The 25,245-nt window shown below is 41.2% G+C and overlaps 1 protein-coding gene across 1 annotated transcript in view; it reads left to right on the plus strand.

Moving 5' to 3' along the window:
- Nucleotides 1–23,596, plus strand: part of GRID2 (glutamate ionotropic receptor delta type subunit 2) — a 695,511-nt gene extending 671,915 nt beyond the window's left edge. The window contains exons 15-16 of the mRNA XM_021396235.1: nt 16,796–17,036; nt 20,942–23,596. Coding sequence (XP_021251910.1) covers nt 16,796–17,036; nt 20,942–21,364 — 664 coding nt within the window. The 3' untranslated portion in view covers nt 21,365–23,596. The remainder of the gene's footprint in view (nt 1–16,795; nt 17,037–20,941) is intronic.

The following is a 25,245-nucleotide window of genomic DNA, read 5'->3' on the forward strand; positions in this document are numbered from 1 at the left end:
AACTGAACCAGCTTTTCCCTTACTGATGATAATGTTCAGAAATATTGCACCTATCTCTAGAAAAAAATTGAGAGAAAGCTATGACTGCAAGCACATGAACGTGTGTTCACTGGAATTGAAAGTCTGAGCAGTTCAACTTGAACAAGAGTAGTTGCAGGTATGAACTGTCCCATTTTAAATGATGTTCCATAAGCCACCATAGTAAATAAAATATTGATTTCAAATTATCAAAAATTGAGGCAAAGTGCCTCTCAATTAAGTAATTTTTTATGCAAAGTTGGGTGCTGAAAATACAAATTGTAGCTTTTGTTGTACAACTGCAGCACTGTATTTTCATGCTTTATTTTAAAAGCTGAGCTTGCATAGCTCAAAATTTGATTCATATTTGAATGTCATTTTTCCGCACAGAGTAGATCAGCTACTGCAGTACTTGAATTAATGGTGGCTTATGTATTTGTACCATGAGCAGTAAATCTTCCGTTCATCGTCGCATTTGACACTGTGCACTGTGGGGGATCGTAATATTTAGGGTGTGCCTTGATATTTGTACAGAATATTTAGATTACATATTTATGTTGCATTATACATACCTTTTACCAAACAGAATCTCGAAAATATATTGAGCAGGTAAATTAATCTTTTTTTTAATTAAGAGAATGGTAACTACTTTCCCAAAGCAGTATTTAAGATGAGAAATCTTATGATTTATCTGGGTCAAGAATGGGTCCGTGGTGGTTGATGCCTTTCTGTCAGGGAAGGAAGTGTCCTTTTGGTGACTCACCTTGTGAACTTGAAGAGGGCCACTGACAGAAAAGCCAGCTATAACTGGTGGTTTTCTGTCTCCATTCCCATGAAGGAGCCCCATCAGCAAAGTATACCCCTTTTACAACCTGCTCTTGCTCCTGAAAGGTTCGATTGCTGATCAGAAGGGCCTCCCATGTAAAGACTTCTCATTTTAAGGCCTGCATGAATCTTCCACTCTGTGCATCCTCTGTATGTCTCATGAGACTTCACCCTTGGACATGGCCTCAAATATCAGAGTCATCCCGATGTTCTCCAGGTCTTTTCTTGTATTCAGGAGAAACATTCTTTTATGCAGGATCTGAAAAGGACAGGTTCTCTATTCCTCTGTAAAAGAGTACACCTACTAGAGAGTTTGAGTGTATACAGCATTTCAGGGAAAAATGAAGCAAAGGAACAATTTTTAATTATGCTTCTATTAGGATATGAGCTGTATGAAATAGTGCTGCGTCTTCAGAATCTGTTACTGACTCTGCTACAGGTGTCCTTGATGAGATCCACTCAACATTGGCAGAATATTAGGGTGTCCTTAATGAATTTTCAAACATCCAAAGTGACTACTCAGTTTTAACTTATGTGATTTCAGCTGATGTGATTTTTCAGATTTAACATCGAGATCAGTTCCCAATTGGATATCACAGTACAATATTCAGTGTTACCAAAAGGCATACTTACCTGCATCAAGGAGAGCTCTGTTTTTTTAACTTCTTACCTTTGCTGTTTTGCTGGAGGCAAGAAGGAAGAAAAACAATCACAGAAGGAAAAGGTTATTTGCCAGTATCTCCTTTTCAGCCGTCTTCTGTCTAGCAGAAATCTGCAAGAACTCCATCATCTTCAGCTTTACCTTTGAGACCTCAGCAACAGCAGGACCTGCAGGGGATGAGAGCAGGGACAAAAGCAGCCAGTAACGCAGATCCTGCTGCCAGGCAGAGCTGTAACACAATGGCTGAGTGCAAAGAGGGAGCTTGGTGCTCCAGGGCACTCCCTCAGTTGTGAGCTGAGGCACCAAATCTCAGAAGGGTTCAGGTAGCGCTTCCCTGGGGACACACAGGCCCTTTTTGGCTCAGCTGCCATTTCCTAGAATTACCTGAAGGCATAAGATGCTTTATCCACCCCTGCAAGTTTGTCTGTTTTGTTTGCAGAGGGAGTGATGCCTGCCATGGCAAATGGCGCATATATATATATATATTTACACACTGCACAAAATATCCACTGCTATTGATTTACTTTGATGAATACCATGAGATATTTAACTCCATGGCAGGGGAGCTCTACAAAATGAACCTGCAACCCCGGGGGGAAAAAAAGGGTGTTTTTTCATGTAGTACATCTCTGAAATGCAGTAAACATAAGTTGTGAGAGGTTAGAAGTTCAGTGCAGTGTGCAAAATGCAGTCCCATTTAAAGCACCTCCTCTGTTCGATCAGTGCTGTCCTGTGGAAAAAAATTACCTTCTCATTAGAGGACAAAGCTGCTCTGTAATTAAGATAATGATTTTTTTTCTATAGTTGCCTTTTATCTTATTTTCTAGTTAGGTTTTTTCTTTTCAACTATTAAGTTTTTGAAATTAAATGTGTTGGGAAATCTCTTCCAAAGTGCTAATAGGAAAAACTGAGCTGCTGCCTGCCAAAAATGAGTCAGATGAGGGGTGTTTTTTGCTGAACTTAGCCCGGTGGGAACTGATAATCATCTAGTGAATCACATTTGAAAGGCTCTGGTCTCCATTCCTAATGAAGCAGCTGTGCCTGAGACCTTTCCTGAACCAGCACCTTATCAGACTCAAACCATAAAGGCATTGAGGTAAGCAACAGAGCTATCGCTGCATCATTTTTATCTCTGCACAGTGGGCACTGTGTACTGGAGGAAAAAATGGAGACTAAGTACAGGTTTTATATGTCTCTTCTTCCCTCCTGCCCCATGTACCCAAGAGGGAGCTGAGAGCTGTCTTGAGTTTTCTGTGGAGATCTCTAATGGTCTGGAGCCTGTGTTGTATGACCACTGCAAGACACTCACTGCTCCTCAAAAACTTTGTGCCTGCCACCCTGTCAGTCACACCTCTAAACCACAGTAACCTAAGGAAGAGCTCTTTGGAGCTTTTCATATTTGATGGCTCTTGAGGTGAGGTGGGTGCTCACACCCCATTTGCTATTGGAAGCCATTTGCTGGGGCTAGGGGAGCACTACGCAAGTTAAGCAGCAGTGCTGTAAGTAATTACAAAAGGAAAAAATATCTTTGCTGCTTGGCTGCCATGTGCAGTAGTGCACACTTCATAACATTGATGGGATTTTCCCACAACCCTGTTCTGATGCAGCTATGTGCAGGGCTGGTGGTCTTAGTGCCTGCCCTGGAATCTCATCTCATACCAAAGCAAAAGGCAGCAGGGCGAGAAATGTTCATCTTTGTTTTGACAGCGCTTGCAGTGACATCTGGTCCTTGCAATCCATTTGCACCCCCTTGGATGTGCTGGCATTCCCCAAGCCTGCTGGCGTGCCACCTAAACCTTGCTGTGGTGTAGCAACATACAAGGTGGTGTCATATTTAAGTTATGAATGTAGCTGTGTCTAAGATGCAGTCATCCAAAGGAAAATTGAGTGGGGATTCAGTGATGGGAAGGGCTTGTCCTGGTAATTAGATGTAGACTGGTTGTACCTTTGCCACCACTGGTTATAGTGTGGCAAGGCAAATCTGTGCTCTATTTTCACGAAATCCAAAGATGCTGAGGCTATTTGGCTGTTCTGGAAAATGTTCCCTGTAGTTCTCAGCTTGGAAGAAAATGTGTTCATGTAAAAAAAAAAAACTGCATGTCTGTAGGAAAAGAAATTAAATTCATTACATGTTGAAGCCCCATGACTAACTCTGTGCTGATTTTACCTGTCTTTCCAGTGTCCCTACCAGGTACCTCTTTTTTATCAGACTGTTGTAAAAGCCCTTGTCAGACAGTCATTAATATACTGCAGTAAGAAGGCAGAGAGCCTGTAGGATCGGCCTCTATTGCTCTTGTCCACCTCCCTGTGCTGTCACCAGCTCCTCTCCAGCCAGTGAGGTCAGTCAGCTCAATGACCCTGTTCCCTTGGCTAAGACTTCAGCTGCCCAGAGCCACTCCAGCAAGGCGTGAAGAGTTGAAATCTCCTTGACAAAGAATTAGGCACTAAATGAGCTAACAAAATGCAAACATAGTGTTTACACTGGCCTTTCTCAGTGTGTATTTTAGGGGTGAATGCTCTATTACAAGAGCTGGAAATAGTGCTGATGCAGTGGATTGGTGTGTCCAAGGAGCGTGGAGCTTTCTTCAAGCATTCTCTGGACATAAGACTTCAAGCAACCATGTGGAGTTGAATCTATCCTTTGAAGTGGAACCTCCTTCCTCCAGTGTTAAAATGTGAGCAGATAAACAAGGCTGAAGCATCCTAGCAGCCAGAAAAGTCCTTCCTTAGCCCCAGTACCATGCACAGGATTGGGAGACAGTAATAGTGCCAAATGTAAAATGGGTTCATGGACTGTGAGCAAAAACTGGAATAGAGAAATCTGGAAATATAGTGCACCTCCATCATCAGTTTAAAATTAAATGCAAACTTTTTTTAACCTAAACACCTCATCTGCTCCTGATTCTTCAAGTGGGATTTATTCTGTGTTACTATAACAAAAAAAGCAAGTTATAACTCTGAGCTTCATTTTTAGCTCCAAACAGTTTTATGTAAAACATGGTTAAACTCAAAGCTTGTATTAAAAGTAAGTTTAAAAAAATCCATAGTGTATCATATTAAATATTAACTCAGTTTGTAGATATTCAGTCTTAAGGAAGTCATCCATTGGGAAAAGAGGTAAACTTGACTTCTCTCACAGACGTGATCAGCAACGACAGTCCTGTTGGTATTACTGCTCTAAAGAGATATGTCATAAGAAGAACATCAGGTGGTGTGAGTGCCTTCCTGCCTGCAGAAGCTTTCTGTACTGGCTGTACTTTGCCAGCATGAGCACTAAAACAAAATATGCTTCCAACCCCCTTATGCTACCTGCATTGCTGTGCTGGCTTCCGTTTCCAGCAAGGAGGAAATCTTGGCTGCTCTATTCTGCAGCTGGATTCACTTTGTTTGATCCCATTCACCTGCAATGGGTATTGCACTCTAAAAGGATGCAGGCAGCAATCACAGGCTTTTTGGGCTGGTCTCACAGCATGGATGTGGCATCATGCTGATCGCTCTGCTCAGCCCAAGGGGAGCAGGTAGGTGACGGGGCAGAGGGTTTGCTCTGATGCCTGTTACCAATACTTAGTAATCTTTCTGTCTGACTTAAGGGCCGTTACTTGAGCAGGCGGCATGGGTGAGCTTTGCCTTTTTGTGCCCATGTACTTTCTGTGCCAGAGAGGGAGATGAGCGGTGAGTGCAGGCTGTGCTCCAAGCGCAGTGCAGCTGAAGGGGGTCCTCTCCAACAGGGAAATGCTGCATTGAGTGTTTAATTCCTGTTTCTGGAAGAGCTGGCTGGAAAGCAATAATTCTGTTTCAGTGGAAAAAAAAAAAAAATAAGAAGCCTAAGCTTTGGTATCTGATTTGACAGAGGCTTTAGAGTGCAGGCAGGCTCCTCTGTCTGATTTTCATGAACCCTACGGTAGCTTCGCTAACACAGATGTACTCCCAGGGACAGGAGTCTCTTATCATCATCTTCAGTGTGAGTTCTCTTCTCCACCAGATCACTCCTGTTACAGAGGCAATCTGGCCTCCTTCCTTTGAAATGGGCATATGGGATAGGAGCCCAGTTCGCCCACATTGTGGCACGTGTCTTTCTCTGAGAAATTTGGCCAGTGTTTCTGATTTGAGCTGATGTCCAACCAAAAAGGGAGGTTAGAAAAGAATAAAAGGAAAACATTTTATTAACACAGTTTATAATTGAAATCAGAATTAGGAACTAGTCTAAACAAAAAGCTCAGGCCTAACACAGCAGAAGCTGTGGAAAGCTCTCTAGCACTGCTGTCTTACAAAGCCAATCACAGCCATATCTCATAGAATTATAGAGTGGCCTGGTTTGAAAAGGACCATAATGTTCATTGAGTTTCAGCCCCTCCCCCCCCCGCTGTGTGCAGGGTTGCCAGCCACTAGACCAGGCTGCCCAGAGCTGCGTCCAGCCTGGCCTTGAATGCCTCCAGGGACGGGGCATCCACAGCCTCCCTGGGCAACCTGTTCCAGCACATCACCACCCTCTGTGTGGGAAAACTTCCTGTCTTTATATCTAACCTAAACTTCCCCTGTCTTAGTTTAAAACCGTTCCCTTTTGTCCTATCACTATCCACCCATGTAAATAGTTGTACGCCCTCCTGTTAATGAGCTCCTTTCAAGTATTGGAAGGCCACAATGAGGTCTCCCCGGAGCCTCCTCTTCTCCAAGCTAAACAAGCCCAGTTCCCTCAACCTTCATAGGAGAGATGCTCCAGCCCTCTGATCATCACATGATCATATCTAAATTGCTCTGGACTCAGAAAAAGTCAGGGTCATTTTTTAACCTGCTCTCAGAGATTGGATATATCTTTATAAGGAAGACTTTTATTTACAGAACTCAGGCAATTCCATTTTCTTTCTACACTGGGTAGAAAATGTATTATAAGGAAATTTTAGCCAGATGCTTTTTTGGTTAACAAAAGCTTAATTGGAACTGTTTTATATAATTGATTGTAACTGCATAAATCTTAAAGAAGCTGGAGTGTGCTTTAAAAGCCCCTGCTCCTGGTTTCTGCCAAGTATAAGAAGGATGAATCTGAGGTTAGCTGAGGTTGTTAGCTATTTATCCCCACCTGCAGCCAGTGTCTATGAGATGCACTGCAGCATGTGTCCTCGGTATCAGAGAGGTGTCCCTTGGAGCTTATCTCTAGCTATCTGCAGGGTCTGACCCAAAGCACATGAAGAAATAATGATTGGAGCTAATGGGCTGGGACTGTCTGGAGCTGGTAACCCAGGGCTGTGGCCATCGTCAGGCAGGCTAGGGCTGTGCTGCAGTGAGAGCCTTTGGATGCTGTTATTGATTTAGAGGCTGAGCAATGGAGCTGACAAGCTGCTTGCTCAGGAAGTCACGGTCAAGTCAGGAAGTCTAAAGTGCACTCTCATGGATTTAGCCTTTTCTACCTGTCAGGTAACCTACCAAGCTCCTTTTGTGCATTACCTTCTCTTTTTCCCTTCTCTTAGGAAAACAAATATCCCCACTGAAAAAGGGACAGGGAGAGGCCAAGCCAAGCTCACCCTGCTTGCACCACTCACCTGAGGCGTGCTCCTGAAATGCCTGCTGCATGGTCCTGCCCCTGCTTCCTCTCAAAGCAGAGTGATGCTCACTATTAATGAAAAAGCTTCTAAGATTAAGTTCATTCAGAAAATTAACATGGCAAGCTCCTGGAATTTGTCTGAAGTTATGACAACTTCCTTATAGAAATTCTCCTGTGAGAGGAAAGAGACAAATATTTTGAAAGGCTCTCAAGTTAATGTGGTGATAAATGCTGGGATCCTATTTTTCAGGCTGTTCTGCTTTCTCTGCCTTGGGGCTTCATTAAGCTCCGCTCCCAGCAGTGGTAGCAGCTGCTGGTGGCAGGGAAGAGCTCCTGTGGCATTATTTATGGCAGCTCTCTGAGCAAGGACAGTGATGGACGGTGTGTCATTCTGCGCAGCTGTGAGCTTGCAGTGTGGAGGCGAGACTGATCAGTGCAATCCTCATTTTCGGTCTGACACAGAGCTAGAGGAAGGTGAGCTGCCTGAGTAAAAGCAAACACCTGTTAATGTCCTCCTTTGCCCTCCAGCAAATTAACTTTTATTTTCTGGAATTGGCAAATTAGGATTGGGAAAATCACCCTTCCATCTCTCCTGCCAGATAGCTTCTCAAGAGTAGCAGGCTTGGTCCTGATTCTCCCTCCAAACTTGTGAGACTTTGTATATGGTTCATTCATGCCTCTCCTCCACCACTCTGCTGCTAACTGCTATGGACCCTGGAGACAGACCCTCTGAAGGGACCCACTTGCCACCAAGCCTGCCCTGCACTCGATGCAAGTAGCACGCAGCAGTGCCACAGCAGCCAGTGCATCGCAGGCTCTCAGATGAGCTGCTTCTGTGGGAAGAAAGGAGCTGGCTATGCTGTGCTATCAAAGAAGCTGCAGAATTGACCTTGTGCCCTTGATCTTGAAGGAGGTATGCATAGATGTCTGAACAGCTCGCTGGCTTACAGAAATTGAATCTCAGTGCCAAGTCACTTGGTTTTGACCTCCGCTATAAAATTGTTAAATTCCCTACAAAGCTATCAGCTCACTTCAGAGGACAGTTGATAGAATACACCTGGGAATGCAACACACTTCATTTCTGCAGTTATTTGTTTTAGCCACAGCTCATCTGGCACCAAATATAGGAAAGCACTGGGTACGTTTTGTAGTGCTGTGCAGTTAAGGCTGGCATTACATTCCGTTAAGCAGCTGTGAGCTATGGCAGGCTGCACAACCAAACCCAGCCCAGCAGCATGCATAGGAGGATGCTGTGGGGGCCGTGTTTGTTGAGAGGGAAGGCAGAGTTTCTCCTCCAAGTCTGGATGGCAGACAGTGCACACCTGCAAGCGGAGTTAGTCATTTTGTGAAGGAAGGGGTAGCAGCTACAATAATGTCGGATAACTGTGCCCATCATCCAGCCTGACTGACTGAGAAGGATTTCTGCTTCTCTTGAAACTGCAGAGTTGGTTGGTCAAGATATTAAGTGCTTGTAGGCTATAAGTTTTTCGTCTGTCATTGCCATGCAAGCTTATGTTTCTTATATGTATTATTGCCCTGAGCTGAATGGAATATAGTCAGTAGGGGACGGGGGGAGGAACCTCATAAAACTCCTGAACACTGAGAAAGACTGAGAGGCTCTAAGACTGCAAAACTAAATACTGAAATTATGTTACTTTTAAGGATAGGATGCTCAGTTTAGTTACGGGGACTTCGGTAATGATGACAAAGATATGACAAAGAGAAGGCAAGATTCCTCATGAAAATCACTAAATCTTGACACAAAGTGCTAAATGCTTTAAAAACAGGCATTTAAAAATAGAAATAGCACAGGCTGATATATCTGTTAGGAATCTGAATTTTTTTAATATTCAATTTAAAACTTAAGATTGAGTTTTCTCCTTGAAACTTTTCCTGCTTATGTGTGTTTGCTGTTGAAGGTAATTATTGGCCACTGAAGTAATAGATATGTGGAGTATTTGAGGGGAGTGTTCTTGTAGGGGACCAAATCTTAGGCTCTTCATAGATTCATTTAGATAAATGTACAACTTTAATCTTCAGACTACATAAGCAATGTGTATTTTTTTTGTATGGGTGTGTGCTTGGTTCCATCCTCAGTGAGCTTACTTATTTGGGCAGGTTTGGGGGCAGTCAGTGTGAATTTTTTGATCCATACTCTTCCTTGGAGCTGATGTTTTTCAGATTTGCTAAAGCTTTGTTGATCTGTGAAATGCTTCTGACTGAAAGCCCTGACGTGGGAAGGGTTCTGCGTATCTTGTGTGACGGATGCACTTTGAATATCAGTACCTTTCCATATCTTATACTATGGAAAAGTCTCAGGTCTGATCTGGATGAATTAGTCACAAAGAAAAGCAGTTATTTCCTGGTGCTTCGGTCTGGGCTGAAGTTTCTGACAGGCAACTCAGCTATGTTAGCGGCCTTGCTGTGAGTATATTTTGCCCATGAACTCTTTTTGCACAGAACAGCTTGTATGAATAATGTTGGCCTAGATTTGAAGGGAAAAATAGGTTCAAGGTGAAATGCAAAGCTTCAGATCCTGCTCATCCCTTCTGCCCCACTTCCTCTAGAAGCAAAGGTCATGGTAGGCCATGAGTTTGTCTCCAGAAAAGGATCTTCTGTGAAAGGCTTTTGTTTGGGAGAACAGATCAGATTCATGAGTTCTATTTTTGGAGCATTAATATAACATAAGGGATTCCTTAAACTTCTTCACTTTCACTGTTCAAGGGATCATTTGGCACGGGCTCTCCTTGGTGTAACATTAACTGACCTTACAGTTTGATCACTGTGCAAAAATGCCCATTTCAAACCCAAATGTTAAAGCATGAGTGGGAACGGATCTGGGAAGCTCTCACCGCTGTAACCAAGCAGCTAGGAGTTAAGAGCCTTTGAGATACTTTGAAATCTCAGGTTTCAGACATAAAATATATTACTGTGATTTGATTTTCAGACTCTATATTTATCTGTCTAGCTTGTCCTGCTCTCTCAACAACTCTGTTCACCTTGGAGATAGCTTTAATCTCTTGATCTGTGTTCTTTGATAATCCAAATGATTATATTTAAATCAAGCTGTGTATGTCATTCATTTAAACACTCCCTAAAAGAAAATTCCAAGTTCCTGTTTTTTGTTTCAAAGGGATTAAAAAAAGCAGTGGACAAACAAACAGCTTCCAAACTGGAAACAGTCAGCTATTTATTTCATCAGTTTTGCTGATGTAAAGGCCAAATGAATGTCTAATATTCAAGTGCTGTCTAGATATCTTACTTTAAAAACAGGCTGGTCTAGACAGTTAACAGGACTTGGTGTGACTGATATGTATTCTGTTTCTAAAAATGTGGGCAGAGGTAGTTTGTGTAAGACTGAGGCTTTGCACTGCCTGAAGCATGACTCCAAGCAATGGTGATCATTTCCAGATTCTTTCACTGAAAAGAAAGATCTCTGCCTGCACCCAATAACCCAAATATCACAGTGTGCTTAAGGATGATGCTGACATTTTCAAAGACCACCTAAGGTGTTCACTTTCCAACTGCAGATATGCCCCAGGTCTTTGTGGGATTTACTGCCTTTTCCTTTTGAGCTCTCCTGAGTCTTTCAGGCTTGCTTTCTGCTTGTTATCAAGTCACTGAAGCCCAACATTGATATTGGCAAAGATCATATTGTCATAGCTGTAATGAGTGCTTGACTTTTAAAGGTAGCATAAACACATACAAAACATAAAAAATAAAGTTCACTAGTAGTTATGAATCTTAAGATTAATCATGTTAGTAATTTGATTTCATACTTAGTTGCTTCTTAGCTGAAGATGAGGCTTGCATATTTGTTCAGCAGCAGGTGAAATTCAGTGAGCACCTCTTCTTTATTCTTCCTGTAGGACAATAAGCAAATGGTCCAAACAGAAGCATTAGTCCTTATGTGATCTCATTTGTCCACAAAAAAAAAGTCTTTAAAAGATAAGCATTTTAATATTTTCATTATTTCTAAATTAAGAACTGATGACAGAAAGGGCACTTTCCAAGCTTTCTGTTTTTGGCTATTCCATCTATCCTGATGTACTGATTTGTATGCAGAAAAATGTCACTGTCGTGACAGCCTAACCAGAAGGATTGTGTTCCTAAGCGTTCTTCGCGTTGGTCTCTGCTGTCTGCAAGTTATTGGTGGAACTTCTACTGAATTCAGACATTGTGATCTCCTGATTTGCTGTAAAATTGGCAGTTATGCCACTTCTGGAAAAAAAGGTACCAGTCTGCTTACATCCAGCTGGAGACTACTGAGTCAAGTCCTCAGATTGTATGTATGTAGTTGTACAGTCCCCTCATAGTCAAAAATGTCACTTATGGCAGCCTTCCATTTTCCACAAGCAGTATCACAGGGGACAGCTTGAAGGAACTGTAATTGTAGGATGGAGCGAGATCTCTGTGCAGTGACAGTTGCACAAGGTGGCAGCTGACCTTTGTGTCTTAAGGATGACTTTGCAAGTGGGAATGCTTGCAAGATGGCATTTCCCGGTGTAAATGGAGGAAAGGAGATAGAGAACTGTCACAAGGAGCCTACTGATGCCTGCTTTGCTCCTCTGCAGAAGCCGTGAGCTGCCCTGTCCAACCCTGTGCTCAACTGGATGTGCTTGCTGTTGGTCTGTGGTAGCGAAAGAGGAAAATTAAGCCCCAGACGTTCACGTGGCTCATGAAGTACATCATCTCCATAAAGCTTAGTATCTGTCATTTTTCAAGTAATTTAGCAAATGATCTAGAACAGGACTGGGATACAGGTAATGCGCAGGAAGCAGTATACCTTGAAAGTACATTTCTTTGTTTTAATAAGGTTGGCAGCATACCATGACTTGCCGTAATGAATTAATTTGGTGTTTACCGTAATAGCTTTAAGCTTAATTGAACTCATATTTGTGTGTCTGTCTGTAGGTGTTTGCTTGTCATTTAGGAGTTATAAATAGGTAGTAATATTTCTATTACTGCTTCATCCCAAGCAGGAAATGTACAAAAGGTCCACGTGGTAAAAGGCCTGTTAAGTTCATCTCAGACATTTTTCATAATTAAGTTAATAATAATTAAAGTTTATGAATTTTTAGTATTCAAAACACCGCATGACCTGAGCAAAACCGTTGTAGAAAACTCCTTAACAAGTTCCAGCACAACTGCATAATAAATGTAGTTCAAATCTCATTTCTTACTACTGCAGGTGCTGTTTCACTTCAGTTCAGCGTTCTGTATTTGGAGATTTTGTTCAGGTTTAACAGATTTAAGTAGAAATAAGTTTACTAATTTGAACCAAGTAATGCTAATTTATGGGATCCAAGTCATGAGTGCTGTCTGTTCTGAAGCTAATGGTTTATTGCTGAGCAAAACCAGAAGGTCATCTGCTTTCTCTCTTCAAATTATTTGATATGCACATCCTCAGTGCTGAAGAGCACGTCTGTTTTGACACAGCTTCTTCTATTGCACCTGGAAGGGGAGATGTTTATTGTGGTTTCTGTGAGGTATGAAGGTGGCTGCCTACTCTCTCTTATGGGGTGCAGTTTGGTGGGTTTTTGATCTGCACGGAGTCCATGCCAGAAACAAGTTTCACAGCTGGGCCTGATCTGGTGGGTGACAACCCTGCCTGTGGCAGAGGGGTTGGAACTAGATGATCTTTAAAGTCCCTTCCAATTGAAGCAATTCCAAGATCCTGTGATTCTTATCTACTGTTATCAAGACCTACGGTCAACAGAATAGTAATGAGCTCTGCCTCCAAGTGTTTTGTTCTTCCTGCATGCTCTATCTTGCACACTCTCTTTGCATCACCTCAGCCTGGCTGGGGGTGAGCACAGATACTACTCCCCTCTTTCTTTCTCCCTGGAGCATCTACTTCTTCACTACACCTTTCCACACCTGCTCCATCTCTGGGCTGTGTTTTGTGGTGATTTGTACTCTTTGAAAGGTCTAGAAATGGCTAACTGGGTAATGCAGCTGAGGCCAGGCAAGCAGCTATGTTGGGATGAACCCACCAGCTCCCTAAATACTTAGGAGTTGGATTTGGGGTCTTTTGCTTATTTTATTTTTTCTTTCCTGACTGCTCTTTATCTCTTTATTCTGTGTATTTGGGCAAGAGAAAATCCCACAGGGCCATTCACCTACTGTAAGTGAATACAGATAAATCCTTTACTCTCCTCAGCAGCTTCATAGCTGTAATATGATGCAAACAGGATTTGTTGGGCAGCAGAGGAATGACAGTGTTTGTTGGCACTTGGTATAGAATCTAGGGGCTTTGCGCATCAAAGCAAGGCTCCAAGGAAGAGGCTAAAATAATGAAAATCCATCTTAGCTCAGCAAGACAAGAGGGGAACTTAATTCTGCAAAGACTTTGCCCCAGATCTTCCTATGAAAGGCTTTGGTGCAGAGCTTTTGCCCAAGGAGTGTGACTCCCTGCTAGCTGCTGGAGAAGTCACTGGAGCTTTTATAATTATCGTGCTCCATGTGCATGCACTGAAAGCAAACCATGCAAGCTACCTGGGAACATCCAAGGATGGTGTGGGTGGAGATCTCGCTGAAGTTATCCCTGTTGTTAACATGCCCTTGTGCAGGCAGATGATACTCAGTACCCTTTGCCATCTCAGACTCATTGCTTGTTAATGGCCTGTTGTGTTTTTTGCTTCCTACTTTTAATTCAGAATGAAACAGAATAAAATGTTGTTGGAGGCCCCAGAGCAGAATGCAGTAATCTAGGTGGGGCCTCACGAAAGCAGGGCAGAAGGAGAGAATCACCTCCCTCAACCTGCTCTGAACTGAAGGTCCAATTAATCAAAGTGTACGCGGATTCCTTTTTTCCCCCTTTAGTGCAGTTATTAAACTTCGCCTCATTTCCCTGAACGATGTTAGTGTAACAGTTTGCCTGCTAGAGAAAAATATACTAAGACCCACGCTCTGTAAGAAAGTTTTAAAGGTCACGTTCTTTCAGATAGTTGAGATTATTTTAATATAAGGGCTTCTTGCATAAGCTGAAGACCGTGGTATTTTGAAACAGCAGGAAATAGTTTGCCTTATACACTGCTTTCCAACACTACTGGCTCACATTTAGCAACGGCACTCCATGCTGTCGGCTCAAAGGGGCCAGGAGGAAAAGTTCAGATGTAACAAGTTTGGACTTTCAGTGAGAGGTGCTTGCTGGACATTATCATAGCTTTTAGTGTATCGTTATCAGTCGTTGCATTTAGTTAATGCGCTATTATTTTAGTCCCTTATTAAATTTGAAAATCAAATATCAAACTGATTGTAGCGTCTGCTGCCCAACAGGTATCTGATTAGCTTGCATAGGGCACCCAGCAGGAGCTGCAGCAACAGCACGAATCTTTGTGGCAAGACTGCCATCGTGTGGGAAGCTCCTGCAGCATGCGCGGCAACGTGCCTACCTGCTGCATGCCTGCAGGAAACCTCCCTTCCTCACGTTATTTTTCGTGGCGTTTCACTAAAAGTATGATTTTTATTTCTGAAAAAGCGCTACAAAAATAGGGATTTCCCTGAGTAGGAAAACGTGGGTAGCGTTAAATCTTCCTGACGCTGTTATCTTGGTTGCACCAAATGTCTGAATTCGGACACGAAGTATTTCCTGCATCGGACAGAACCAGGACCTCCATTTTCTTCCCCATGAGGTTAATTTAGTTGAATATTCACACTGTCATAATTTCTCTTGACATGTAGTTTATATTTCAACATCTGTTTTCAGCTGCAGTTTTACGAGGCTTCATTATAAGCTTCCAATTTCTTGAGGTCTTTCGTGTCGTTGTTTAATTACTGTAGCTGGTTTCTGTTTCTTTTTTTTATGTTTGTCTTTGAATAATTGAGCTTACATGTTACATCCATAAAGAAAATTGCTGATCGTTACCAGGAGTACAATTAGGAATAAATCTCTGTTAAGGAACAAGGTAAAGTTCAGTGTTTTATGCAAATGCCTATTGTTGAAAAGATGTCTCATGTAATCAGGAATTAAACTGACAAGTGAAGAATCATTTAATTAATGAGAATAGAGCAATCATTTAGATGGTTCGTTCTGTTACTGACTGAATAGATGAGACAAAATAGTCGTGCTCAGGGATTAGAGCTGCTGCTGAAAGAATAAAAGCCCCGGAATGTGGTTTGGTTATTGCCTTATGTAGATAGTACAGCAATTCCTAATTATAAACAAAAAAATGCCAAATGTTTGAGATTTCACATTGAAAAATAATATTCTATTACTTTTTAAGAACTTACACAAGATTTTTTCTTTGTCAGAGATTCTACTTGCTGCCCCTATGAATGTAAATACTTGGGCCCAAGTATTCCCCTAAGTCCTATTGCAGATGCGAGAGGAGTGAGACTTGGAATTACAGTGCTTTATGTCTGTAAACAGCATATTCCATAATGCAGATCAGCATATGAATCATGTTCGCCATCGCGGAGGAATACTTTTGGTAGCAAGGGACCTCTGGAGGTCTGTAGCCCAGCCCTCTGCTTGAAGCAGGCCTGGTTAGGTCAGGTTGCTCAGGCAACCTTTGAATAGCGCTAGCCATGGGGATCCTACAGCTCCTCTCTTCCGGTGTTTGACCTCCCTCTTTGTAAAGCATTCTTCTTTTTATCTTGTCGGAACTGCTCATGCCCAAGCTTGTCTCTTAAAGCAGAACAAAAACTCTTCGGTCCTTGACCAATCCTTGCCTCCTTTGGATGCTCCAGGATGTGCAGTTTCCGGCAGCAGCATCCCAGGCTGCTGCTGGTTTGCGTGCACTTGGATTTTTTGCATGCTGTGTCCAATGATTGCACGAGTGATTGTTTGCCTTCCAACACTGAAATGAAAAACAAATTTATTATGTGAAGGAAAACATTCCTTTTGTTTTATTCCTTCTAAATGAAATCATTGAATTCATTATTTTGGGTAGTCAGAAGCACCCAGCTGTCACTCGAGGCACTTCTGGATGTTTGTTTAAAAAAAAAAAAAACACCGTGGGAATTTATTGAGATTAATAAATGAAACAAATATGAAAACCTTCCAAACAAAATTCTTGCCTCTCAAACTGCTCACCGTACTGGAAGCCTAGCAAAATACATAGCCTTGCAAACTACCCAGTAAACCCTCAGCAGCAGGCTGGCTGTGTAGGTGCAAGGAAAAGTGAGTTCCATAGCAAAGAACGTTCCCCTGAAATTCCTTGCTAGCAGATTGCATGCTCCTGGTGGGCAGGATTAGTTTAGGTCATCACTGATTGCAGCTAAAGTGGTTCTGCTCTGCTCTCACCAAAGCAGCAGGTAGGTAACCAGGTAAGGATCAACTTGCAATAAGGTAACACGTATTGTCTGGTACATCTAAAACTCTGTTTGCCTTTTTCTCTCTCTCTTTTTTTTTAATTTGAAATGTCTATTTGCCAACTATTAAAATCCGTAACATATATTTTCAAGTATCTCACACGCTACAGAAGTTAGTTGCTATAGTCTGCAGCAAAAGCCAACTAAGAAAATAAAGTGGATTAAATCAAACATTTTAATTCAGGGTTTAAAAAGAAAGAAAGAAACTTGTGGGTACTTTTGTTCATCTAGAGTAGAGCATGGGTGTCCATATGCTCAGTCCTATATTCAAGCTGTCTTTTCTGCTAGATCAGTACATCTGGGTTCTCCAGCTGCCAGGCCTTCCCAGACACATGGAAGGACGTGAGCACTCAGATGATGTCCTCGTGCCCTTGCACTTTGATGCCATCTCTGCTGCCCCAATGTAATCCCTGACTTTTTGCTTTCTCCTGAAGGATTCTGGAGCTGCAACAGAATGGTGACATGGACATACTGAAGCATAAGTGGTGGCCAAAGAATGGTCAATGTGATTTTTACTCATCTGTGGATACCAAACAGAAAGGAGGTGCCTTGGACATAAAAAGCTTTGCAGGTGTTTTCTGCATTCTCGCCGCTGGGATTGTCCTATCTTGTTTCATTGCAATGTTGGAAACGTGGTGGAATAAAAGGAAAGGCTCCCGGGTTCCATCAAAAGAGGTATTAGACCCTCCGTTTCTCCTGGGAAATTTTCATGCACCGTAAACATTGTTATCATGAATTGATAGCCCTTAGGGAAAAAGAATCAGGCAAACTTCCTTAGCTTCCTAATTTTAAGGTAAACGTCATTCTTCAAAATCTCTTCAGCTGCTCTTTCTGGAAGAGCTTTAAATAAAACCATAATGTATAATGATGATATATAAATGTGTAAATATTCTGAGTAAAACACAATTGTTACTTGTAGAATAACATATCATTAATATATCGTTATTTAGTACATTACTGCCATTGGTAAGAGTTAATCCTCACCAGCAAGTTCAAAGGTTTCTTATTTTTTTTCTTGCAAAATATATCCCCTGAGCTCAGTGGCTGAGTCTTTTAGGATATATTCTCAAAGTTTAGCCCTTTAATCAGCTGTTAGCTTCTTAAATAAGCTTAAGTTGATTTTTCAGAACTGTTAAACTCTTGGAACTTCCATGAACTTCAGCTGCCATTATTTAATCTGAAGTCCAGGGAAGCAAGAGTAATTTAGATTTTTCAGATTCAGGCCAACCTTATTTCTGAAATCTATTACAGACTTCTTTAAGACAGTCCTGGACAGAGAGTGGGGGAGATATGTCATCTTATACCAGAGATGAGTTTGGTTCTACACCTTCCCATGGTAATCCACTTGTCCCTTTTACCAGCCATCTGAGCCTTACACAGTCTTACAAAAAATTCCTTAAGTCTTTAAGGTCTACAAACTACTAGAAAAACGTCAGGAAAATAAAAAGTGATTGAAATATACATGGCAGACATGCCCAAAGATGAGCCTAAATATCAGCTATAATATAGCACTATTAGTCATGCCTATCTTGTGTAGCATAGACTTACGTTGTGGGGTATTGTTGTTAATTTGTTTGCAGTGGTCTCACCTTCTCTGCAGTTTCTCCATTGTTTATTCCTGCTAATCTAATGCTGTGTAATCAGGCAGGATTAATTATACTACCTAACTAGACAGCATTGACACTGATGTTAGAATACTTATTATCTTTTCTTGCCTGTTTTAATTCCCAAGCTTTTTTTGTTAATGATCTGGACCAGACCATTATTAAAAGTGGAAAAAAAAACTCCAGTCTTTAATTGGCTTTCTCAAGAATGGGAACTGTCTAGTTTCAACTGGTAAAATTCCAAAAAAAAATAAAAATGACAAGCTTGCTGTTTACCCAGACTCTTAGAACATCACACTTCATATTTATTTGGTGCAAAACATAAAAATTAATACCAAAGGAAAAGAAAAAGTACAGCCCAAACATCTTATATATCTATAAAATTTCCCATTTCAATTTTCAAACACATAAATTTTAATGTGTACTTTCCATAAATGGTATAATTTGGCCTCCTTTATCTTTGTCATGTATTCATCAGCTTAGCATTTAAAATTGCATCTCAAAACTCCATTGAAAAGCTTGGCTCAAAACTGAGTTTAACATGGACGTATGTGCTGAATGTCCTCACTGTCCAGGACGTGGGGGTCGTTCAGCAAAGAAATACATCTTAACTAACTTTCTTAAAATTCATTTTAGCTTCCATGAAATCCATTGGCTCTTCCAGGCCACTAGTCCTGAATCGGGGGTCAGATTGGGCCAATTTGTGGTCAGCAAGCCAACCCTTTTTCCTGGTGGCTGCCATCTGGTGCTCCAGAATGCAAGCATTTATACTGAAAAAAAATTGTCTTATGGTTACGAAGATAACATTTCAGTTGCGTACCAGAAGTAATCCATTCAATGATGTCTGCCTGAGTCTGCAGACAGCCTTAAACAGTAGCTCTGAGATAAGTATGAACTGCCCCAGTAATCTCAATGGGATGTTGACTCTGAAGCCTGATGATAATTTAGATGTGAAAACTGCTGCATATTTCACTACTGATCACACAAGAGAGAAGAGGAAAGATCATATTATGGAGATGTGCACAATCTTACTGTGAGTGGGTCTCATTTTGGTGTATCAGTGGGGTGGAGATTGGGTTGTGGGCTAAAGCATGGGAGAATATCATCACCGCTTTATTATATTTTTACTGGTCTGACTCTAGCCCCAAATGCATCTCAGAAGAATGAAGAATATTCTGAATAACTTATAGAGGCTCAGAAGTACTGAAATTCAAATTGGCACTTGAAATTACAAGGTGTTGATATGTTTTTCAAAATTACAAGAAAAAAAAAGAAAAATAATTAGGACTGTCCCTTAGAGACATAGTCATGACTTGCACGTGCTAAAGGAGCCTCTGTACGTATTTTTAAATGCCAATGTGGCCCCAGTTCTTCTGCATCCACATGCAGCTCCAAACATTTTAAAGGAGAGCGTTTGGTGAATGTGTTTGGTCTTGGTGTCACCTGTGTGGTTGTTATGTGCATCCATGTCTATGTCCACGTGTGAATAAACTACAGACAGAAAGCTAAGTCCAAGAAATGAGCACTGCTTTTATTCCCCTCCCGTCACGAGCTCACCTGCAAGGCCCCTGTGGTCAGCTTGGTTTCCTCTGGCAGAGTCCTGAGGACCTTTTTCCCCGCCCTTTACCCTCCAGTTTGTCTCACTGTCCCCTGTCTCAGAAAGGAGCTGCTCCCTCAGTCTCACTTGAGTTGGGCTTTTTATTCAGTGTGGTACTGGTGCAAATATTTGGTGATCCATTTTGCTAAGAAGAAACTCCTGCAGTTTGTTCTAGGTGGAATTTTCAGAGTGCTTGACTTCATTCCTAGACAAAGGAGGGACCTAAAGCCCATTCTCTATACTAGGAGTTTTGCCATTGATTCAATGAGCTCTGGATCAAGCCAGTCATTGAATTGCAGTAATCGAGTCTGGAAGCCATCAATGCACATCTATCGGCCGCCTTGTTGCCCTCTGTGAGGTCCTAGAATGTGAGATATTTCTAGTGGCCTGGAAGAGCCAGTAGATTTCACAGAGATTAAGGTAAATGTTAAGGTTAGTTGGAACTGATTTTTGTTATGAATGAGCTGTGCTGCCTAGGCTTGAGGGAATACATTCCCTTATACATGCATACATAATGCTGCTTTGCATTAAGCTTTCCAGTTCAGTAGAAATATGTATGTATGATATAGGTGATTTATTGGCTCACACAGGACATTCTTCTTTTTTAAATTCCCATGTGTTTAAAATCTCAATTATAACAAAGAAGCCTCTTTAATGGAGTTCACTGGGTTTAAGAAGGAAAAAGGACAGAGGTAAGAGGAGTGATGCTTTGTTAAAATAAATCCTCCAGGCTGCCTTCTCACCCAACAGCAGCATAATTCCACCTGAATCTATGGAACTGCTTCTTTGTAGGTAAGGAGAGAATTAATCCCTCTTTTGGCATCACAGTTTAAAATCATGTGGTGTACTCCTTTCTGTGTGATGTCAGTGAGATGCCAGGCCTTGGATTTGGGCCTGGAAGCTCAGCTTTTCTGTATTATAAAAAGCAAAAATCAACCTGAGAAGATTTTAGCCCCCCCTTAAGCCCTGAGAGGATGAACACCAATGAAGACAGCGATCTGGTCCCTCAGAGTCCCCCATTTTGTCTTTCAAATTTAGTCGTCACTGCAGCATTTAAGAACTGGCATCATCCCAGACATTCGAGGTGATGCTCTGTTTTCATTGTATGAAGAAACCTATCAGTAGCTCTTGGAGTTTTGTCATTCAGACACAGGGTTTGAAGGCAGATGTGGAAAAGGGTCTGCCTGAGTTTGTTGTAGCTCGTCCAGCTTCAGGAGGTGGAGATGTTTGCTGGTGATGCTTAGAGCTGCCCACAGCTAAGAGGAAGCTTTAGTAAGTGTGTATTTTGTTTACCGAGCAGTTCTGATTGCACTGTGAAGCTTCAATCCTGCAAAAAAACATGGTGGTGAGCAGTACATCTTGTTCTTCTCCTTCCCCAGGATGACAAGGAAATTGATCTGGAACACCTCCACAGGCGCGTGAACAGCCTCTGCACAGACGATGACAGTCCCCATAAACAGTTTTCCACGTCATCGATTGACTTGACCCCACTGGACATTGACACTTTGCCCACCCGTCAAGCACTGGAGCAAATCAGTGACTTCAGAAACACTCACATCACCACAACAACCTTCATACCAGAACAGATCCAGACGCTGAGCCGCACGCTGTCTGCCAAAGCTGCTTCTGGCTTCTCCTTCGGCAGCGTACCTGAGCACCGAACTGGCCCTTTTAGGCACAGGGCACCAAATGGAGGCTTTTTCAGAAGCCCCATCAAAACAATGTCATCTATCCCTTACCAACCAACTCCAACTCTGGGGCTGAACCTCGGCAGTGACCCAGACCGAGGCACCTCCATATGAGCATCAGACCGAATTTCTTCACTGTTTCTTTTCTAGGACTCCCTTTGCAAGGAGCGGCTGTAATGTTGTGGGACTAACATGGATGTAACCTTTTTCTTTTCTTTTTTTTTTTTGAGTTTTTAAAATTTGTTTTGTGTTTTTTTTTTTCTTTATTTAAGAAAAGAATCAGGATTATTAGTAATAACTCTTCCTCTTCTCTGCTTTCTCAGTCTGGTCTCCTCTTTCCGTTCTCTCTTTATTCTCTTTACTACTTGAGTCACTTACTCTTTCATTTATCACCACACTAGGTTTTGGTTACTTCAGGCTTTTCGTATACTTAAATATAGGAAACATGTAGTGATTAATGCATAAGAAAACCCTGAGGATTACTTTACAGAAGGGCATTGGCTCCTCCTCCCCCACTGCCTTTTTTTTTTTTTTTTTTTACTATACTTGCAATAACTTAAGTCCTTTACATGTATTCTGCTGCATACGGTCAGCGCTCCACTGCTGTGTGTCGTTTTAACTGTGGACCAAAGGCAAACCCTGCAGTTTAAAAGACAGGAAAAAAAATGAAAAAAAAAAAAAAGCAAAATGGAGGAAAAAAAAAAAAGAAAGCAAAATAAATGAAGTTGAAAGTCTGTTCAGGCCCCATTATATGAGAATGCAATTTTGTAGGATTACAAAAAGCCATTACTATGCCAGTAAAGACTACAGTTAAATCTACTTTTGCACTGCAACAGTGCATATGACCTTTATGTGATTGTACAGTGTTAAAAGATTTTCTTATGTACAGTAAACTGTATCATATGGCAGAAGCCTCTGTTGTGTTAAATAAATTAGTATCTCATACATATATATATACATATATACACACGAGTATGTATATATATATACATGTATATATAGCTATAAAATGGCAGCCGTTGCTATTGCAATTCATTTAATAAAGCTTTAGTAAAATGTGTTGTATACAGGAAAGATGTACAGTGCAGGGGTCTTTTCATTTAGAAAAGACGGGTCGCTTTTAACGTTATTCTGACTTGCATTGTTTGCCAACAGAGCATATTTTATACTTTTTTATTAGAACATCCAGGACAATTTCAAGTTTGTACCTAGATGTAACTCATTCGATTAGGTTTTGCATTGGCTGTTGAGCATTCTATATGGCTAACCTCGATAATTTTACTTTAATTAATTAGACAGAGGGAACATTCTCTTAAGTATATCATGCTCATGAGCAACTAATATAGCTCTAGAAAAGTTTAAACATAGATCAAAGGTTAATAAATTATTTTCCAAATCAGTACGGCTGATCAATATGATAATGGTGTTAGTGGAGCAAAAGCCCTTGGGAAATACTGATGTGGCCTTAATTATAATCACATATTGCTCGAAGGGAAAAACAATATATGAACCGGCACTCATTTTAACCCTTTATTTGTTAAGTTAGATTTAGAGGAGCTACATACTTTTTATATTAGTGCCAACTGTATAGAACAAGAGAAAGAACAGCAGTGAGAGCAGAATCGGTGTCGGTTTTGGCACCAGCTTTTTAAAGTAACGCTGTTTCCTGTTAGAAATGTAGGAAGAGCTTTCAATTTGTAATCCTTAAAGCTAAAGATGAGGCTAAGTAGAAAGCAAGCAGTTTATCCCGTGAGGTTTTTTTGGTTTGGTTTTGTTTTTAATGCAGCCATACACTTATTTTAACCTAACTCATTCTTTGGCTAGGATTAATAGGAATCAACCTCTGTGATTTGCTTTAGGATAAATTAAAAGGTATATTCTTCAGACCTATTCTATTTTGATGCTAATTCTGTTCTGGGGGAGCATCTTGTACTGTCACTGTTTTTTGTACTAAATCTTCAAATATTGTCTACTGTGTAAGGCAGAACAAATTCTTATCGTGCAAAAGGCCATTTTGTTTCTGGGGTAGCAAGTATCTAAAAGCATGCACAACTTGCTTTCCCCTTGTAACATTCATGAACTCATCCACACCTCTGAGAAAAAAATAAAAAAAAAATAATAATTTCTTTCCAACAAGCTATGTAGGGACATACCAGATGTTGCAGTGATTTTAGCTATTGAAAAAGAAATCTGTTAACCATGTACAATATTTAAAATAGGCCTATTTTGATGTGTTGCCTATTATACAGATACACAAAACACTTTTTGGAGGCCTCAGTTACAAGTGGCAGAGCTTTCTGTGTATAATTTGTCTAAATAATTTGTCTAATAAAATTGTTTTCTAAACTCGTGTTTCCTCCTGCTTAAATGCTGAGTGCTGTGAGGTTTTCCTTTGGTGGCAGGTGTCCACTCATGAATGCTTTCGCTACACAAGGGGAGAGGGTGTTTGAATCTTATTTTACAGTTTCAAAAAAAATACATTGGAAGGAGTCCTCAATTCAGTGATACACTAAAAAATAAAAAAAATAAAAACTGAGTCCAGATAACATACAAGTCTGAAGGAAATTACTGATTACTGAAAATGACTTGAGGATAAAAGACATCTACATGCTAGTGCCAATGGGCATGCGTGTCAGTAGGCACTCAATGCCCAGCAACAGGATGTTAGAGACATATTACCATAGGCCGGGGTTCCTCTAGTTCCAAAAATGTTTGCATGATTGGGGTCCTACTTTCAGGGTATTCCTCACCTGTAAAGCCACCGTGACAGCATGAGAAGTGCTGTGTGCTCCTGGCATGACACTCACATGTCATTCACTTCACATTTTATATGAATGTTGTCCCTGTCACTTATGCTCCCAAACGCATCTACCCAGAGCTGGGTATCTTAAGAGCCACAGCCTATTTACTCTTCATAAGAAGCTACATTAAGTCTATGTGACATTTCTCCTCCCTGTCTTTAAATAAAAAGCTAGTGAGGTGAAAGTACTGAATTAAAGACTGTCAAGCATTCTGCTGCAGTAGGGCTGCTGAAAACACAAGCCAGCTGTGTATAAAGACAAGTTGTTTGCCTGGTGATTCAGGTCGTACACCCATTCTAACGTATCAGCTACAAGTGAAAAAGCGAGCAGTGGCACAAAGCACATGAAACTGGTTTCAAAGATTCACTTGGTCAGATGGTTCTACTGACTGATGGTGAAATACCCAGAGAGGAAAAAATTGTCCTGCTGCAGAAAACAGGTGAGTGCTGTCACTGCTCCAGCCACAGCATGATCAGAGCCATAGTCTTACGTGTTTTCCTCCTGTCCTGGCAAAACAAAAGGCTGGTACAATTTCTGCCAATATATCAGGTTTTCAAGGCATATTTTCCTTTGCTTCCACACTAATACAGGATGCTGCAAGGTGACAAGGATGTAAGGATATCTTTTTGTGCTGGCACATCCACTGCAGCTGGGGTGGAAAGCATGCTGGAGCTTAATACTCTGGGTACATTTGATTTCACAAACCTGCACAAACACAATGGGATGAAAAGTAAAGCAATTTCCCATGTGCACGCTCGTGGTTGTAGGTGATAATAAAATAATCTCCAAAACAAAAGAAGTGTTGTACCAACACAGCCCTGCTGTATTCACTTCTCCCTTGGTCCAGAGAGCTGTGTTTCCTCTTCATTCCATGGAGCTGTTTTGAAATAAATGTCAAAATCAAGTATCTGCTCCTAAGAACAAGTCATGGATACTTTTTTTTTAAGTACTGGGACATGAACACATGCATTCATACTTCACATCAAACACAGGAAGCAATAGCAAACTTATCACTATAATACCCTACCTCTTGTTGTATCTCATACATCACACTGTGTGTGAAGTCAGAAATCAAAGCCTCTCAAGGAAGCCTTGTGAGGGCAAAATGTTTCATGGCCTAATTAATTCCTAACCAAAAACTTGTTCTGACACCCTAAACTTACAGGAGCCATGAACTTTATTGAATCGGGCAAG

This window comes from Numida meleagris, chromosome 4, assembly GCF_002078875.1.
Source record: "Numida meleagris isolate 19003 breed g44 Domestic line chromosome 4, NumMel1.0, whole genome shotgun sequence".
Classification (NCBI taxonomy): Eukaryota; Metazoa; Chordata; class Aves; order Galliformes; family Numididae; genus Numida; species Numida meleagris.